Source organism: Pezoporus wallicus, unplaced genomic scaffold, assembly GCF_028554395.1.
Source record: "Pezoporus wallicus isolate ANWC-B61680 ecotype Strahan unplaced genomic scaffold, APGP_CSIRO_Pwel_v1 contig_1, whole genome shotgun sequence".
Classification (NCBI taxonomy): Eukaryota; Metazoa; Chordata; class Aves; order Psittaciformes; family Psittacidae; genus Pezoporus; species Pezoporus wallicus.
This window is the reverse complement of record NW_026639226.1, coordinates 270,672-288,353: the sequence shown is the minus strand read 5'-3', so window position 1 is coordinate 288,353 and position 17,682 is coordinate 270,672. Positions and strand designations below refer to the sequence as shown.

Genomic DNA, 17,682 nt, shown 5'->3' with positions numbered 1-17,682 from the left:
GAACCATCAAGCCTGAGGTTTCATGAGCAACCCTTCAGCACAGTGCCCCCACTACGTGGGTGCTGCCCTCATGTGAGCTATGAGCACAGTACTCGATGTCTTTTAAGGCTTCCACTGAACAGCTGTAGCCTCCCCATCCACACAACTGCACTTACTCATCCTTCACACTCAAACCAATAGGCTGGGAATCATCCTGGTTTGGTTAAAAAGGATCTCCCCAGCCTCGTAATGGTGAGATGGGGCTCACTGTGACTGCACTGTTACCCAAGGGCTTGTACCAGCTCCTGATAACTCAGGTACAAGTTGGTAAATAAAGCTCATCACCTCTAATACAAAGGATCTTTAATGTTTTGCTCCTTTTACCCCCTGCAGCTCTCCTGGAAGCCTTTGGTTATCCTGGAGCATCCTCAGCACTTCTAAGCATCTCTAGCTGCTATTCTCACTCAGTTCCTCCCCTCTCTCCTCCAAAGCAGCACTTGGCCTCATCGCCATAGCCAGGGAACAAAGACAACCCCAAGCCAGAGCTCATCACTGATGAAGCTTTAATACCAGAGGAAAGAGTGGGTGAGAGGAGTGAGGCTGCCGCATCTACCTCCTTCCCCTTGCTGCCGGCTGTGATTGCCTCTCGTCTGCACTGCTTGTTGGCCGTTATCAGGTGCTGTTTCAACAGCATCCCATCACGTGTGGGGCTCAGCTCTCCTTAGGTCTGCGTCCTCTCCCTCTCCTTTCACTATCCCCTTCCAAGCCAGGAGATGAAGTGCTTGAAACACAGCTGTGCTGCCAAGATCAACCCTCCAAAGTCACCTCAGATGCCTACAGATCATGAGATTTAGCTTTAAGGGTCCCTGTGCTTTTAAAGCACCAGGTTTTGCTGTTTGTACCATCTCGGGCATCCTGAGCAGGCACTCAGTTTCCTCTATAGGCCAGAGAACCAAAACCAATTGGGTTTAGCTGGAAACTCCCAGGTGGGAGCGTTTCACCGGTCTCAGCACTTTTGAGGTAGAGCAAAACACAACCAATTCTTCCATCACAGCTTCGGGACCTGCACGTTTCTATCTTGATGCAGTTTCCCAACCTATTCACAGGAAGAGAGCAAGGAAGCACCAAGGGGATGCAAGAGAAGAGCTGTGATGGGATGGAGAGAGTGGAAAGATGCTCCCCATGTCCTGGCTCCAATCACTTGGTCCAGGCCAGGGCGCTGCAAGGTGAATACTGATGTAGGGAGGAAAGTCCTTCCTGTAATGTAAGCAGATGGTGCAGGTATTGCATATGGAGCTAGAGCCTCAGGTGAGCTCATATCCATGCTGTGGGTCACACAGCAACAGTGCCCACAGCACAGCCCACACAGGAGGGTATTGAGGACCACCAAGGAGAACTTCATGCTTTGAAGGTGCAAACCTGTAAGTGAGCATCCAGCCTGGAAGCTCAGAGCTCTGGCATCCCACACGACCCAGTGCTGCTTTGCACCATGCTGCATCAATTCAACGCCTTCCTCACCTGAAAGAGGGGAGGTTTCCCCACCCGGCAGGAGATTGGCACTGAGGAACTGCTGAGGAACCGATAGTGAACATGAGCCAGAACTGCCTGCCCTGCCAGCCATTCCCTTCCTGGCTGATGAGAGCCCCTGCATTAAGCCCGCATCCATTAAAGCATCTCCCAGCCGCTTGAAACACAAGAGGCTGGTACCAGCGGAGGGGATGGAGATGCTGACCAGGGGCTCTGCAGGCAGGAGCAGTCAGGAATAGCACACAAACCCAGGTCAGCTGGACTAGAATCCCTCATTCCCTGAGTGCTCTTGGGCAGGGGAGGGAGCCAAGAGCTACAAACACAGAACCCATCCGTGCTTCCTGACAACCCCTACCCAGGCTCTTCAGCAGCTGTAAACAAGATGCAAACACAAGCTTTGGCAACCGACTGGAGCCTCCTCTTCTCCATGGATTCCTTCCCTTCCATCTCTGCATCTCCTCATCCTCCCAAGCAGGGAACGCCTAAAACCACCCGCAATCACCGCAACGCACCAAGAGATGCTCAGCGAAGAGCAGAGGATGAAGAAAGCCCATTGAGACGCAAGAGATGGGTTGAGAGCAGCCCGCAGAAGAGGAGGGTACCTTTGCTGTCAGCGCTCATCTGCTGCCCCGTAGCCTCTCCTTCGCCCCGATGCACGTGAGAGCCCCAAGGCAGAGCAGTTCTTTAGCGTGTGCGGCGAGGAGCCCGAGCCCTGCTCGCCAGCCCTCTCCTCGCTGCAGTTTCCATGCTTGGTTTCAGAATGACGACCTCTGCTGCGGCGCTGCTCTCGCACAAGCGGGGTTTGCCGCGCATCCTTTCGGTTTACTCTCGCACCCAGCTGGGGGCCAACGGGCTTCAAAACAAAAACGAAGCTGCCGCAAGCTCCTGGGGCTCCACCAAGCCCTTGCAAAGCCTTGGGGCTGTCGCAGAAAATGGGCTGTTTCCATGAACGCTCCCGCTGGCGTCACCGGTCACCCGGGGGCTCCCGGACAATGGAGATGCCAGGAGCAGGTGCAGCAGGATGCCCGGGTTTGTGTCTGGGTGGTGGGGGGAGACCAAAATGGGAGCAGCTTCGGAGCTACCCAGGAAGGGGGAAAATAGAATCATAGAATCATAGAACCATAGAATAGTCAGGGCTGGAAAGGACCTGAAGCTCATCCAGTTCCAACCCCCTGCCATGGGCAGGGACACCTCACACTAAACCAGGTCACCCAAGGCTCCGTCCAACCTGGCCTTGAACACTGCCAGGGATGGAGCATTCACAACCTCCCTGGGCAACCCATTCCAGTGCCTCAGCACCCTCACAGCAAAGAATTTCCTCCTTAGATCCAATCTAAACTCCCCCTGTTTCAGTTTGAACCCGTTACCCCTTGTCCTGTCACTGCAGTCCCTAATGAAGAGTCCCTCCCCAGCATCCCTACAGCCCCCTTCAGACACTGGAAGCTGCTCTGAGGTCTCCACGCAGCTTCTCTTCTCCAGGCTGAACAGCCCCAACTTCCTCAGCCTGTCTTCATACAGGAGGTGCTCCAGTCCCTGCTCACCCTCGTGGCCTCCTCTGGGCTTGTTCCAGCAGTTCCACGTCCTTTTTATGTTGAGGACACCAGAACTGCACCCAATGCTGCAGGTGAGGTCTCACGAGAGCAGAGCAGAGGGGCAGGATCACCTCCTTGGACCTGCTGCTCACACTGATGTGGATGCAGCCCAGGATATTTCCACGTGGCAGCAGCATCCACACAAACAGAGGGATGGTCCCAATTGAGACAGAGACTAGAGAATGGATCTGCCTCTGCAAGAAGGGCAAAAAGATGCCCAAGTGCAGCGGGCTTGCTGAAGGGTACTGGGGGAGGCACTAACGAAGAGGAATTGCCCCAGCCCTCCACCCAGCATCTCAGAGCACCCACATCATCCTCGTTGTCCCTCCGGTGCCAGTGTTTCCTGGTTGCTTCTGCAGCCATCCCTCATGGGCTGCAGCTCAGGTTCTGCACTGATTGAGAACAGATGGAGCCTGGTCTTCCACAGAGCAAACGAAGCTTTGGACACGGGTGGTTCTAAGGAGGAGGCCGAGAGCAAGAAGGCAAGTTCACAAATGAGCATCATTTGGAATAGCTGGAAGCAGAGAACCTGGCCCGGTTCTTCTGCTGGGAAGGCCACCCCAGCTCTGCCAATGTTCAAGTCTCTATTTCCCCCACACACACTGGTGGAAATTAGTTTTCTCCCTGTAATTGCCCTTCTGTTCACAAGCTGCTAATGTGTGCTCTTAGACTAAATGACTTTCAGTTTAGGCGAAAGGCAAATGGCAAATCAGAGGAGAGCCCCAGTGCAGTTTGCACGAGGCAGAAGACTCCTCTGTCTCCCCTGCTATGAAATGAATGGACTCCCACTAAGCAATAGCTCTGACCTCAGGCCTGGAAGTGGTCCCAGGGCTGTTAAATCCAGGGCTTGAACTAAGGAACATGGCACGGAATTGTCCCCAGCACTCCACCATCCACATCCCCACTCCTGGAGCATCCCTACTGCGGTATTTATTGCTGAACAGCAAAAGCCACTGGCGATAACTCCGGGCATGAAGAAAGCAAGGGAAATTGAGGGCACTCACAGCACAGAGACTCTGCTGCTCTGGAGGGGGAATAGCAAGAAGCAGGCAGGTAAAGCTTTGTAAGACCCAAATCCAGCATTGCCTCTGGGAAACTTGGGGGCTGAATCTCATGATAACCTGATGAGCCATATGATGATAATGAGCAGTATGATGATAATGAGCCATATCATTTTCCTTCCCTTTACACCATCAAGGTGCCAGGCATGTGAGAGACAGGTATAAGGGCAGATGCTCCCCAACAGAGAAAGGTTTTAAGACACACAGGGTCAAATGATCTTCTTACGCAACACCCCTGCAACTTATAAAACCTAAAGCTGTAGGACATAAATCAACCACCAACTGCCTGGGGTTAAAGAGAAACTTCCTCTCATAGCAACCTATTGCACAAGTGCCTTGTAACGGGAGCTCCTGCCTGCTGACATCCCTGTTAGAAAGGGGTTGGCTGGACCATAGGGCTCTTGGGCTGAGTCTGTGTCCTCTTTTCTGTGCCCTTTTGCTCTCATCCATCTTCTTGCCTTTCCTCAAGCTGCTGAGCACTGAGGAGGTGCAAAAAGCCAGCAGCTCCCTGCCTCGGGTTGGGGCTACCACAATGCGCAGCTCAGCTCAGGCTGAGGTTTGTCTCAACACCATCATGGCCCCATTTTCTGAGCCCTGCTCTGAGGACCAAGGACTTCAGCACCTTCCCCTTCCTGAGCTCCAGCTCAGATCCTGGAATATTCCCTAAGGAATGAGTGAGCCCTGTTGAGTCTTCTTCACGTGCAATCTGCTCCTAACAACCACTTTGTTGATGCCTCACAGAGGCTGTTCCTGCTTCGCTTCCCATCCTCCATGGCCTCCCCCAGCCCATCAGTGGATGAACTGATTTCCACCAGCCATTTCTAGTTGAAACCTGCTTTATTTCTATTTTAGCCCTGATTTTACTCCCCCCTCCCATGAAATGAAACAGAAACAAAGAGGAAACACTGCAAGTGGCAGCTACCACCGTTTGGCTGCGTAACACCTCAGAGCAGCTTCCAGTGGCTGAAGGGGGCTACAAGGATGCTGGAGAGGGACCGGAGCAATGGGACAAGGGGTGATGGGTTCAGACTGGAACAGGGGGAGTTCAGCTTGGAGATAAGGGAGAAGAGGGTGCTGGGACATTGGGATGGGTTCAATGGAGAAGGTTTGGCTGCTCCATCCCATCAAGGCCAGGTTGGACACAGGGGCTTGGAGCACCCTGCTCCGGCGGCGGGGGTCCCTGCCCACGGCAGGGGGTTGGAACTGGATGAGTTTGAAGCTCCCTTCCACCCCAACCCATGCCATGATTCAACGCTATTACACCCGAACGCGGTGCTCCGGCTGCCTCTCCCCAGTGCCATGGGGTACGTGACCGCGCGGTGCCGGTGTTGCCGCGCTGCTGGCGGCGCTGGGGCTATTTTTAGCCGGTGACGCCCGGGGTATTTCGCTTCAGGATGTCCGGGCTGAGCTTCTTTCTGGGAATCCCATGGTCTCTAATTGTAAACAGCCCCATTCAGGCGCGAGAGGCCCCGACTCCTCAGGTGTGAGTCAAACAGGAAGCCGCTGCCGCGCACCCGCTGTGGTAGGCAGGGAGGAGAAGCACCCTTAGGACCTGGCCCCATGGCTCCAGCCCGTTTTCCAGGCCAGCACGAAGCTGCCATGGCCGGGATGCTGCCCATCTCCTCCTCCAGATCCGGGTTTATTTGGGGGCTGCTTGGGCCATCCCCCTCTGAAGAGCGAGGGTTTGGGTAATTCTGAGGCCCCAGAGGATGGTGGAAAGCATCTAAATGTGGCAGGGGCAGGAGTCACCCTGAGCATCCACAGGGGCTCTGTGGCACATAGGAAAAGGCTCCCTGGCATGGGGCAGCGGCACAGGTGAAGCAGGGGATGCGCACGGTTGTGCCCATCTCTTATCTGACTCATTTCAGCGTGGCAGGGGAAACCCTGGCCCTGATAAACAGCTCCCTGCTCCCTGCCTCCGCGTTCACTAACTGAAACCTGCAGGCTATTTTTAACCCCAAAACACCCCCCGGCAGTGGGGAGTGGGGGGGAGCCTGCAGTGGGTCAGCACTGTTCTGCCTCCTGCTCTTGTTTACCGGGCTAATGGGACTGTGGCATTGGCAGATCATCAAGAAAAGTGAGACCAAAACAAGGCACGCAAGCACTTTCCGTGCTCAGCACCGGCACCGTGGGCCCGGATGGGGTATGCAAAGCCAAAAGGCTCCAACGTGTTGTTTTCCAGCACATCCCCTGAAGGAATGAGCTGTTTAACCTGCTCAGAGCCGCTGTTTTCAGAGAAGCATGGGATGGGTTGGGGTGGAAGGGACCCTAAAGCTCATCCAGTTCCAACCCCCTGCCATGGGCAGGGACACCTCACACTAGGGTTGCTCTCCCATTGCAGCTCATGCAGCCACAGATGCTCAGCCCCTATCTGGAAACAGCGAGAGAAGCAGCATTTGCCTTTCCCTGCCAATCTGAGAGCAGGAAGGGCAGGGGGAAGACAAACCATGTCACAATCTGAGCTTTGCACCCAAAGTGATGCCCAGGATGCGTCACCTGAAGTGATGCTCAGGATGCATCATCCAAAGTAATGCCCAGGATGCATCATCCGAAGTGATGCCCAGGATGTGTCACCTAAAGTGATACCCAGGATGCATCACCCAAAGTGATGCCCAGGATGGATCACCCAAGGTGATGCCCAGGGTGCATCACCTGAAGTGATGCTCAGGATGCATCATCCAAAGTGATGCCCAGGATGCATCATCCAAAGTGATACCCAGGATGGATCACCCAAGGTGATGCCCAGGATGCATCACCCGAAGTGATGCCCAGGATGCATCAACCGAAGTGATACCCAGGATGGATCACCCAAAGTGATGCCCAGGTGAGGATGCAGGGCTGGTCCTGCCATGGGATTGGAAGGGAAGCTGAAGCCAGGGCTGGAAAAGGTGGTCCCAGGAGCTCTTTATGCTCCTGCAGACCGAGGGAGTGCATCCAGCCTGGCTCTGTGGGCAGAGCAGGACACCTCATGCTTTCCCTGGCCTGGCTTTGGAGAATCCAGGGGTCAAGCTTCCAGCCCTCCCTTAGGGAAACACCTCCGCTCCCAAACACTGTGGGAGAGATGAGAGAGTCTGGTTGTAATTCCTGCCCAAACAAAGGCAGCCTTTAACAGCGGCGTCCCATCCCTGCCATAGGACAGCACCTGATGCTTCCCTTCCCAAGCCCTGGCGGCATCTGTGAGGCCTTTGGAAATCATCAGTTCTGGGGCAGGTTTCTTATGGCTTCAGGGAAGTTTTTGTGGCCAAGGCTCCCAATTGCCTTTGCTTTTGGCCCTGCGCATCACAGCACCCTCCCAGGGAGGAGCTTCTGCCTAAGAGCTCATTTCAGTCTCCCCCCGGGCAGGTTAAAGCCATTCCCCTTGGCCTGTCCCTACACCCCTTGTCCAAAGCCCCTCTTCGGGTTTCCTGGAGCCCCTTTAGGTGCTGGAGCTGCTCTCAGGTCTCCCCACTGCTCTCTGCCTCTGCTCAGAGCTCCATGCAGCCTTTGTGCCTCCTCCCCAGGCAGAACTGCTTCACGTTACCTCCCCTCTGGGTCAATTCAAACCCGAGCAGAAAGGCCAGAAACAGCTCAGGAGACATAAATCAGCCTCGAAACCCCAAGCAACAGGTCCCCGTTTGCCCATCAGGGGCTGTCGCACACCAGGCAGCCCATGAGGAGGGTGGGCTGCGCTCCTGCCCCCAGCGCTGGGGTTCCTGCTTGGGCTCTTTGTGCTCCGCCAAAGAGATGTGCCATAAACCCTTCATTTCCTGCCACACACGGGATGAGGCCAAGGGGTCATGTTTTTGGACAACCTGGCTTTTCCATGGCAACCGGCAATGATGTCACCGACGGGCAATGATCAGGAGGGGCCTGGGGGATGGAGAGCTCTCCAGGAACAAGGCGAGAGGGGAGGCTGGGATGGCTGGGACACGCTTGCAGGGGCTGTAGGAGAGCAGCCCGGGCCATGTTTCCCTTGGATAGACCCAAGCACAAGCCACGGCTGAACTGCTGCGGGATTGAGCCTGGCGCTGTGGCTATAGGGACACCATCCCACCCTGCCCTCTCCTTCCTCCAGCTCCCATCCCTCTGTGCATCCCTCGGCCTCTCATCCCTGTGTGTGCCACAGCAGCCGCTCTTGTGCAACCTCCGAGCATCCTCGCTCCCATGCACAGCATTAATCCCTCCCACCCTTCGCCTCGGGGGCTGAGCTGCTCTGCTCCCCCTTCCCCTGCCCTCGCTCTCCCTGCTTTGTTCCTTGCAGCTGGCTCTTCTTCCCATCGCCAATTCCCTCCCTGCAGGGGAGCCCCTTTACAACACCACCAGAATGAAACCCTCGGGCAGCTGGAAAGCCCTCCTGCAACCCTGTCCATCTGCCTGTCCGGGCTTCCCAGGGCTGGAGCTATCTGATACGGCAGTGCTGGGTGTGCCCAGCGGTGAAGCCCTAATGGGGTTAGCTCCTAGCTGCTACCACGATAAACACGACGAGCAAAACCATCCCCGTGTGCATGCAGCTGCCAAGGGGCCACTCTGCTGCCTGTCTGTCCCTGCCCATGGCAGGGTGTTGGAGCTGGATGATCTTAAAGGCCTTTCCAACCCAAACCATCCCATGATAGAAATACCTAAGTGTGTCTTTTCCACCCCAGAAACACCTAGGTAGGTGTGAAGCATCTCCTCAAACCCCATCCCTGCTACTTCATGGGATTGACCTGGACACATGGTTGTAAGGAGATACAGGATATACAGCCCCCCATATGTGAAATGGGACCACAAGGATGCCACTACTACTGTAGGGTGATACTACAAAGGGGACTGTGGCTGCCCCATCCCTGGCAGTGCTCAAGGCCGGGTGGACAGAGCCTTGGGCAACATGGTCTAGCGTGGAGCATCCCTACCCATGGCGTGGGGTTGGAATCGGGCGATCTTAAGGCCCTTTCCAACCCCAAAATATTCCATGAGTCTATGATTTCAGCCTCAATGGAACCATTCTCAGCACCGAGCATCACTCGGCGCACTCAGCCCCCTGCGCCTTGCTTCAGGGCTGTCCCTACGCATCCTTCCTATGGAGCCCCGGCACCACCAGGGCCACTTGCAGAGGGGAGGGGAAGAAAAAGCAGGGAAACCAAGAGAAAACCAAACCCCTCCGAAAAGGCCTTCGGAAAGTGGGGCCTGAAAAGTGAGCACTCAGCAGAGCGAGGTTTCCTGCGCAGTGAGAGTTGGCCAGGGAGCGAACAGGAAATCACTGCTTCCTGCCTGCAGAGGAAGCGCCTATCTAATGCCTGTGATCAAAAACAAACAGCACTTCAATTAAACAAACAAAGGCCCTCAAACTTCAACAGCTTCGCAGCCTGGGTCGGCTCCAGCGGCAGGGAAAGGCGGCCAACAATAAGAAGCTTGTAACCTTGAAAAGGGCCCTCGTCCTCTTCCCCTCGCGGAGACGCTGCTCACGCTGCATGTGCGGCAAGCAGAAGGGATTGGGCAACCTCTGGGCTGGGTGCTGCCATCCCAGGGCCCAGCCACCCTCACTCCAAGAAGGACATTGAGGTGCTGGAGAGGGGCCAGAGAAGGGCAATGGGGCTGGTGCAGGGCCTGGAGCACAAGGGTGATGGGGAACGGCTGAGGGACCTGGGGGGGTTTAGATGGAGAAGAGAAGGCTCAGGGGGGACCTGATCGCTCACTGACAGCAGGATGGAGCCAGGCTCTGCTCCCAAGGAACAAGGGATGGGACAAGAGGAACCGGCCTCAAGCTGCACCAGGGCAGGTTTAGATGGAGCTGAGGAACAATTCCTGCCCCAAAGGGTGCTCAGGTATTGGAACAGGCTGCCCAGGGCAGGGCTGCAGTCACCATCCCTGCAAGTGTTCACACACCCTCGGTGCCATGGGTTAGTGGTGGCCTTGGCAGTGCTGGGAATGGCTGGACTTGAAGCTCTTTTCCAACCTGGTTGATTCTATTCTATGACTCAAAGTGGAAGAGGTGGCCCCCAGCAATGTGCCCAACCCCTGGGTTTGGTTTGGGAACCATCTGAGCTCAGCCCCACGCTTCTCCAGCGCTGCAGGAACCCCAACTTCATTAAATCCCTCCTGCTCCAGCCCTATGGCTCTGAAGAAGAGGTTGAGAAGCATTTGCACAAGGACAACAACAAGAGCTCAGTGCCTTCCAACCCTCCACGAGAGATGGGAGCCCACCTCCCATGTGGGGCTGTGTAAGCCACTAAACTGGTGATAGCTCCTTCCTCCTGCCCAAGGCCCATCTTGGATACCTGTGACTTCACACGTGGCTTCAAGCCAGGTCCCTGGGTCTGGTCTCTCCTCTGCTTGTCTCAGTTTTGGTTGGAGATTCGGTTTCATGTAGAGGGATGTTTCCTTTCTGATCTGCTACAGAGATTATCGCCTTTTTTTGGTTCTAATGCAGATTCACTTGTCTTATACAGAATGAATTCAGGAAATGGGAAGAGGGGTCTTTTCTTACTGCATCTGAGCAGGAGCTGTAGTCCCTGGACTATAAATCATGCCTAGGACTGCGCAGCAATACGATCTCGAGCCTCTGTTGCAGGGTTTCACCTCCAGTAAAGGGCCCAGAGGATGCTGAGGGCTCTGAAACGCCCAGGAATCTCACAGTGGTTTTCCAAAGAGCCAAAGCCCTTTTGTCTGCATAAATCACAGCAAAGAGATCGATCTGAAAGGTCAGCAGGCCCCAACAGCCACGTCCTCCATACCCCATGTACTGGCAGGGCTCGGATCTGCCTCCGTGCCAGAAGCAGACTCTGCTGCAGCGTTCATCCCGTGAGTGACAGGGTCTGGGTCTCACCCAAGAAGTGACACAAACCAACCGGGTGCTCTTTCCCAGATTTAAAGCACAGACACAACGAGACAGAGGAAATGGGTTTGCTCCACACTTGAAGCCTCAGGATGCATCCAGCATGAAATCCATCCCTGGAAAGCCTATATTCCCTTCAAAGGCATGCTCTGTCCCCAAAACCCAGGTGAGCCCTCTCCTCTGCCTGCCTCCAGGTCCTCCATCCACATCCAGCCAGCCCAGGGTCCTGCAGGCTGAGCCCTGATGCTGCACATTGCTCATTCCACCCATGTCCTGTGCTCTGGGCATTCCCAAAGCCAGGCTGGCTGGGAAAACTCCTCTCCCAGCATGAAAGTGAGCACAGAAAGAAAGGAACAAAGAGGCTGGAGCTGTGCTGGGCCTTGGGGTTTGAAAGGGAGCAAACGCTTTTCTTCGTCCCATAGAGCGCCCTGGTGAGAAATGGTTCAAGGATAAAGGATGGGGAGCAGTTACCAGGGAGGAGAAGGCTGGGGTGAGAGAAAGAGAGGCTAAAGCAGACTGAACCCCAGTGTTACCTGCCTGTTGGCCTGCTGGGGACAAGCAGAAGCCACAGACCGGCAGCCCGGGGTTGCAGCAGCACCAGGGAGGACTTGGTGCCCATCTCCTCCTATCCCATCCCCATTCCGGGGGTGCAAGCTGCAGCACCTCGGGTCCTGACACACTGGAATGGTTTGGGTTGGAAAGCACCTTAAGCTCATCCAGTTCCGACCCCTGCCGTGGGCATCACCTTCCATTAGAGCTCGGGGTGGGTTTCACAGCCCCACACAAAGCAGAGCACAGTGATGCTGTTCTTCAATGCATTTAAAAGATGCCGAAGCAACAGCAAGGCTAGATCCAGCTACAGGCTGAAGAAATAACTATTCCAGAGCCACTGATGGCCCCACGATGGGCTTGAAGAGCAAATTTCAAGGATGGAGGGATGTGTGTGGCCATGAGGGTCTTCCTGTGTGGCCACCACACAAAACCTCCTTATTTAGCAGTCTGATGGTGATATTATAACCATCAGGTACAGCCTGAACGCCTGCAGCTCAGGCAAGATGGGAATTGCCTCATCTGCCTGGTTTTGGGGGGGGAAGAAAACCTGTTTCCTGCCATTAGAGCTGCTCCCTGCCTTTATTTGCTTTTAAACTTCCTGATGAATTAACCAAGCCCAATTAATACATATTTAACGTGCATCGTCCTCCTGATGCAAACACAATGTGCGGCTGTGTCTGAGCAGGACAGATACCAAGAGGAGAGTGTCACTGCAACAGGGTCACCGGCATCTCCTATTCCTGTGCACCATGAGGGTGGTCAAACACATCGTGCCACCTCAATCCCAACACACCGCCTGCTCCAGGTGGCTGTTTCCGAGCTCTTTGGCCCAGTTTCCCTTCCACGTGTGGCAGCCCCACGGAGCAACCCCAAGCTCAGCTTCACCAAGGGAATAGAGCCGTAAAGCCAGGATGATGAGTACCAAAGTCAGTCCCTCAAGAGCATCAAGTACTCGATGGTACATTGAGTGTGTACAGAGCAGCACTGCCATCCCACCTTCCTTTGCCCAGTCTACCCGCTTGCCTGCTGGTGTGACACTGGGGCTGATGCTGGTGGTGGCAGCAGCAATCCCTGTGCCTTGCCAGACCACCCCAACAAGGAGAAAACGTGATGGCCAAGAGCCAGGACACGGTTTGACTACAAGGAAAAGCCTCTCTGGGTGTTTGCCCTCTGAATGCTCTTGTCTGAGCCTCTTTAACAACATCTGGTCCTTCCCAGTGCAGGATTGCAGCCCTGGCCTGGCAGGTGAGAGGGTTGTTGATGCTGTTCCATCCCTTGCTGGAAAATACATGCAACATCCCTGGAAAGTTGATTGCTAATATGGAACTGCTGGCCAATTTCCTCATTGTGCAAGTGCCAAGAGCCCGGAGGAGCTCCTGGAGGCTGCTATGGAGGGGACTATGGGCACAGAGGTGGGGAAGACCTGCAGGGATGGATGTGGCAATAAAGTTCTCCTCTCCTCCTGAAAATCAAGAGGACACCATTATGCTTCTGGAAAGCTTCATTAATTTGAAGGTTCCATCTACATTTCTATTAACACATGCCAGCTCCTGCTGGAAAATTGCCTGTCCCAGGCAGTAGCACAACAGCTTCGGAGGCTGAGGTCTGTTCAGTATCAAGTCTGGAGATGCTCATTTCACCTCCCTCATTCTGCTACTTTAAAGCCCAGTTTTATCCAACTCCTTCAACTCAGCCAGTGGGATGGAAGGTGAACGTGACAGCTTCCCTTGTGTCGATAGGCTCTGATCCTCCTGGAGTAATCCTACTCATCGCCATCCCCGAGGACAACTCCGAGTCTGGTTTCAGAGATAGCAGCACGCTGCCCGAAGCTGCTGGGTGTAATAGATGTCCCTGGCTAAGAGCAAACGGCACAAACACAGCTGTGCTGGGATGGAGGGAAAACACCATCTAGACCAGAAATGTGGCTTTATAGAGGAAAAACTCAAAGATATATCTGTCTACCCTACTCTGCCTTGCCACAGAGCAGACCACACAGGCTCACACCCAGGGTGACTTTGGCACGAGCCACAAGTTCTGCAGGTCTCCGAGAAAACTTCCAGCCACGTTTTGAATGGTTTGGAATTATGGAATGGTTTGGGTTGGAAAGGACCTTAAGATCATCCAGCTCCAACCCCTGCAATGGGCCGGGACACCTCACACTGGAGCAGGGTGCTCCAAGCCCCTGTGTCCAACCTGGCCTTGAACATTGCCAGGGATGGGGCAGCCACAGCTTCCATGGGCACCCTATGCCAGTGTCCCACCACCCTCACAAGGAAGAGCTTCTTTATCTCCAACCTAAGTTGTGAATGCCCCAGATTCTGTGATTCCCTTGAGCATGCAGCCTTTCCCACCTGCTGAAGCACATCTCCTACCACTGTCCCACTGCAGCTTCCCACACCATCACCACGCATCCATCCCCTGTATCCCATCACCACCAGTTTTCCCCCAGTTCCCCTAACTCACATGAATGGAGGGAATGCACTGCAAGCTATTGAGCAACTACAGGATCTGGTACAAGTGAAAGAGGGGATTATTTGGCCTCTGACACCCTTCAGAGCCATGGTCCCCGCTTCTTTGCTCCCTTTGTCACCTGGGCACTGCAAGCAAAGCAAGTTTGGCTGTGGCAAAGAGCGGGGTGATGAGAGCAGTGAGACCATCAGAGATTCCCCACACAGGGAATGCAAACACCTTCAAAGGAAGATTTCCTAAGAGAAGCACATTTCAGCTGCTGGCAAAGGCCTGCCACAAAGAGCAGCGGGGAAGTGCCAGAGCACGGAGCTGGTTTGGTGCGCACCGAATGGAGCAAGTGTCCTGGGAAGCTGCTCTGGAGGAGGAGCTGGCAGGTTTGCAAAGTGCTGTATTTTTGTGGCATGCAATCCCTTGGGAAGACCTCACAGATTCCTTTGGGATCGGCCTGCTTGCCCATCACAGCTTCCCATGGGAATGGGTTACAGCTTCCTGGGAGGGTGAGACTGGAAACCCGCATTGGGAAGTGCGTGTTCGGCAGCAGCTTCATCACTCACTCATCCCGAATTCCCTTAGCTGACAGACACCACGCTGCTGCCGAGACCTCCTGTACTTTGCCTCCTGCTTTGTTGTGCATGAAACAATCTGAATAGATCCCTTGGGCAAAACCAGACTCCAGATAACACCTTACAACAGCACACACTGCGTCTCTGCCTGCTTCCCGCGGTCCCCAGCACGGACACAGCGGCTACAACCCGCCGATGCCCTCCCTGCTCCGAGCAGAAATCCCCAGCGCTCCAGCACATCTCTCCCGTCTCCATTTAAACTCAGACTGGAAAATTCCTGTCGAAGGCAAGAGAGCAGAAACCCCCCAGGAAGGTCCCCAGCATCCGCACAGCACAGCGAAGCCAGGCACCAGGAGGATGTCTCCCACCCTGTGCCGTTCCAAGCTCCTCCGTTACTGTCCCCCCATGGCCTGCAGAGCCCCGGAGCTGCAGGAGGATCCCCCTCCCGCAGCCCAGCTCGGATCGCTCCCGATTGCATCATGTTTGTTTTCCTTTGCCTTGGAGCCCAGGATTCCTCCCACCTTGCGGAGATTTTACCCGGTCTCACAAGGAAGGGGAGGCAGCGGGTGACCCAAATCAGGGTGGGGGCAAAACCTTCTCCGATGGGGACAGCATCGGGTGGGGAGAGTTTTAACGCTTACAGCATCCGTCCTTGTGCTACACAAAACCTCCGCCGCCTGAGAGCAGCGGGAGGACGCGGCCGGACGCGAGCACCCGCCGGGAGCGGCCCCGTTTGCGGATGCGGTGATCACGGTTACTAACGGGCTACTCACCCTGGCTTTGTCCTTGCATCCAGAGGAATTAAAGCCCTTGGAGAGGAGGTCTCATTGTTCAAGAGGTGCTTAAAGGGAGGCAGCTGTTTTCTTTATATCTCAAGATTCACTAAAGATCAGGAAGAGAGAGAGAGAAAGCGAGGGGAACGGCGAAAGGGGAGGGACTGAGAGACGGGCCCGGAGGCCGTATAGAATGACAATGGAAGGAAATGCTTTATCAAACCTAGAAAGCCAACCCTGCCCTGGGAACACAGAGGGAGAAAGGGGAAAAAAAGAACCCACTTGCAGAAGGAAAGCGAGTTGAGCTGCCCCGGGTTCCTCCCTTGGCAGAGCCCTCCTCCTCCTCCTCCAGCCCCTTTCCCCAGCACAGGGAAAGCCGTCGGGCTCCAAGGCTTCTTTTTGCATGGAACAGAGAGGGGAAAGCTGCGGTTCTTGTAAAGATACAAATAAATTCAAGACTCCAACAAGCAAACCCCTGCCCGGGAACGGGGATGGGGACGGGAATGTGACGCTCTTCCCCCTCCCCCGGCTCCAGCCTTCCAAGTTTCTATGAGTCAAACGTTTGCAATGTGTTACCGAACTGTTACCAAGCTGGAATGCAGCATCCAGAGGGGTTAGCTCATAAAACTTGTGTTTGTTGGCTGGGGGAAAGTGTCACCGGCAGAGAATTCGCTGCTGCTGCTTCTCCCTTTTGTTTACCCCAACTCCTCATTCCCCAGCCGGGGTTAATGGTTGTGCAATGCTGACACCCTGTGCGGGTGGCATTAACCCAGAGCTCCCTGTCCAAACTGGAAAGGGAAACGGCACCGTTAAGCCAGAGACCAAGGGAAGCAGTCAATCTGATAGAGCAGGTGGGGGGACAGAGGGCCTGGGGGGAATCCACTTGGACAGGGACAGAGCGCAGCATCCAATGCGCTGCTCAGACACAGGCTTTGGGATTTAGGGGCCAGGAAAGCAGTTCCGGTCCTTATGTTTGTCCCAGGATAGGAGTTTTCATCCCAAACAACCGCTTGCCAGGCCCAATGTCTATAGTGTTTTCCAGGAGCATCTGCTCTGGGTTTGCACACATCAAACTTCTCAATGCTTTCCTCAGTTTCACGGTGCCAAGTCACCACCAAAACCAGTGTCTTCGACTGCTCCTACCTGCAAGTCCTGGCCATTGACTAGTGTTATGCATTTTATCCCTTTCCAGCCTAATCAAATCCAGTATTTCCCAGTGTCACTAGACACACAGCTGAATGATGGGTTGAGAGGCTCTTGGGTTTTGATGCACTGAATGGGTTAAGTTCCTTCAATAGCCTACTGCAAGTCATGCTCTCCCAGCTCCCAGTCCCGTGTGAGGAGCTCATCTTCTGCCCATCCTTCAATTCAAGAATTCATCCAGGGAAAAGCTCCGTTTCCAAATGAGAAGTCAGCTGCCATCAGCAAAAAGAGGTCCAGTCTGAGGGTTTCAGTTTGACTTTGTTCAGAAGAGTTAAACCAACTGCAACCCAAGGCGTTGAACTGCTGTAATGCCAGGTAAAGGGTTCAAAAGCACTGAACTCATTGATATCTAATACATCTAATTATCACCAGGGTTTGACACTTAGAGTTATGGCTTCTTGGGACACTCAAGAGAAGGTCTCCAGAGTGATATTTTCTTGTGTTGGTTCCATTCCCACTGCTCTCCCACCCAATCCTTGTGGATCTTGGCCACATCTTGCCCTTCACTCCTTTATTTTCTCCTAGGAGAAGCCACTGGTGGTTGTGCAAAAGGCCAGTGGGGCTCCTGCAAGCTGAGGGATGCAGATGTAGCATCATCCACTAGACCTCAAGGGGAATTATGGCCGTGGCACAATAGGGTTGCAGCTCCGAGCTTTTGAGCATCTTGCTCTTGTGATGGGAGCACAACCCGCACCGGGAAGGGCTCATGAGGAGAAGGGCAAGAAAGAAAGGAGACTGTCCTCCTCCAGTGCTTGCAAGCCTTACTCTTTCCAGGAGGTGGCTCCTTCCACATGGGATTCCCAGCCCCAGACCATTTCCAAGGCTTGTTGCCTTCACCTTTCCGATGCACTTTGCCTCTAGGGGAAGGAGACAGCAATGCCCTTCCTGCCTCACCCTCTGCCACCCCAACCATCCCTTTCCATAACAGCAGTCGGCCTCACCTAGGACTCCTGGCTTCAGGTCTGGCCTCTGTGGGAGGGAAGGAAGATCTCCAGCAGCCAGGAGCATCCTCCCAGGAGCCTTGCAAAGGGATGGACTCCACCCTGCTTTGTGCAGAGAGCACACAAACCCTCCTGAGAGCGGTGGGTTGGAGAACCACAATCGACCCGGCTATTTCCAGCCCAGGCACAAGCTGCCCTTTAGTGCCAACTGGAACCATGTCAATGGAAA

The 17,682-nt window shown here is 54.6% G+C and overlaps 1 protein-coding gene across 1 annotated transcript in view; it reads right to left on the bottom strand.

The window, feature by feature from the left end:
• The window catches only part of HDAC7 (histone deacetylase 7), a 78,166-nt gene extending 62,590 nt beyond the window's left edge, over positions 1-15,576 (bottom strand). Inside the window, exon 1 of the mRNA XM_057413939.1 lies at positions 15,310-15,576. Within this exon, the coding sequence (XP_057269922.1) occupies positions 15,310-15,328 (19 nt within the window). The 5' untranslated portion in view covers positions 15,329-15,576. The remainder of the gene's footprint in view (positions 1-15,309) is intronic.
• Between the last annotated feature and the right edge of the window lie 2,106 nt (positions 15,577-17,682).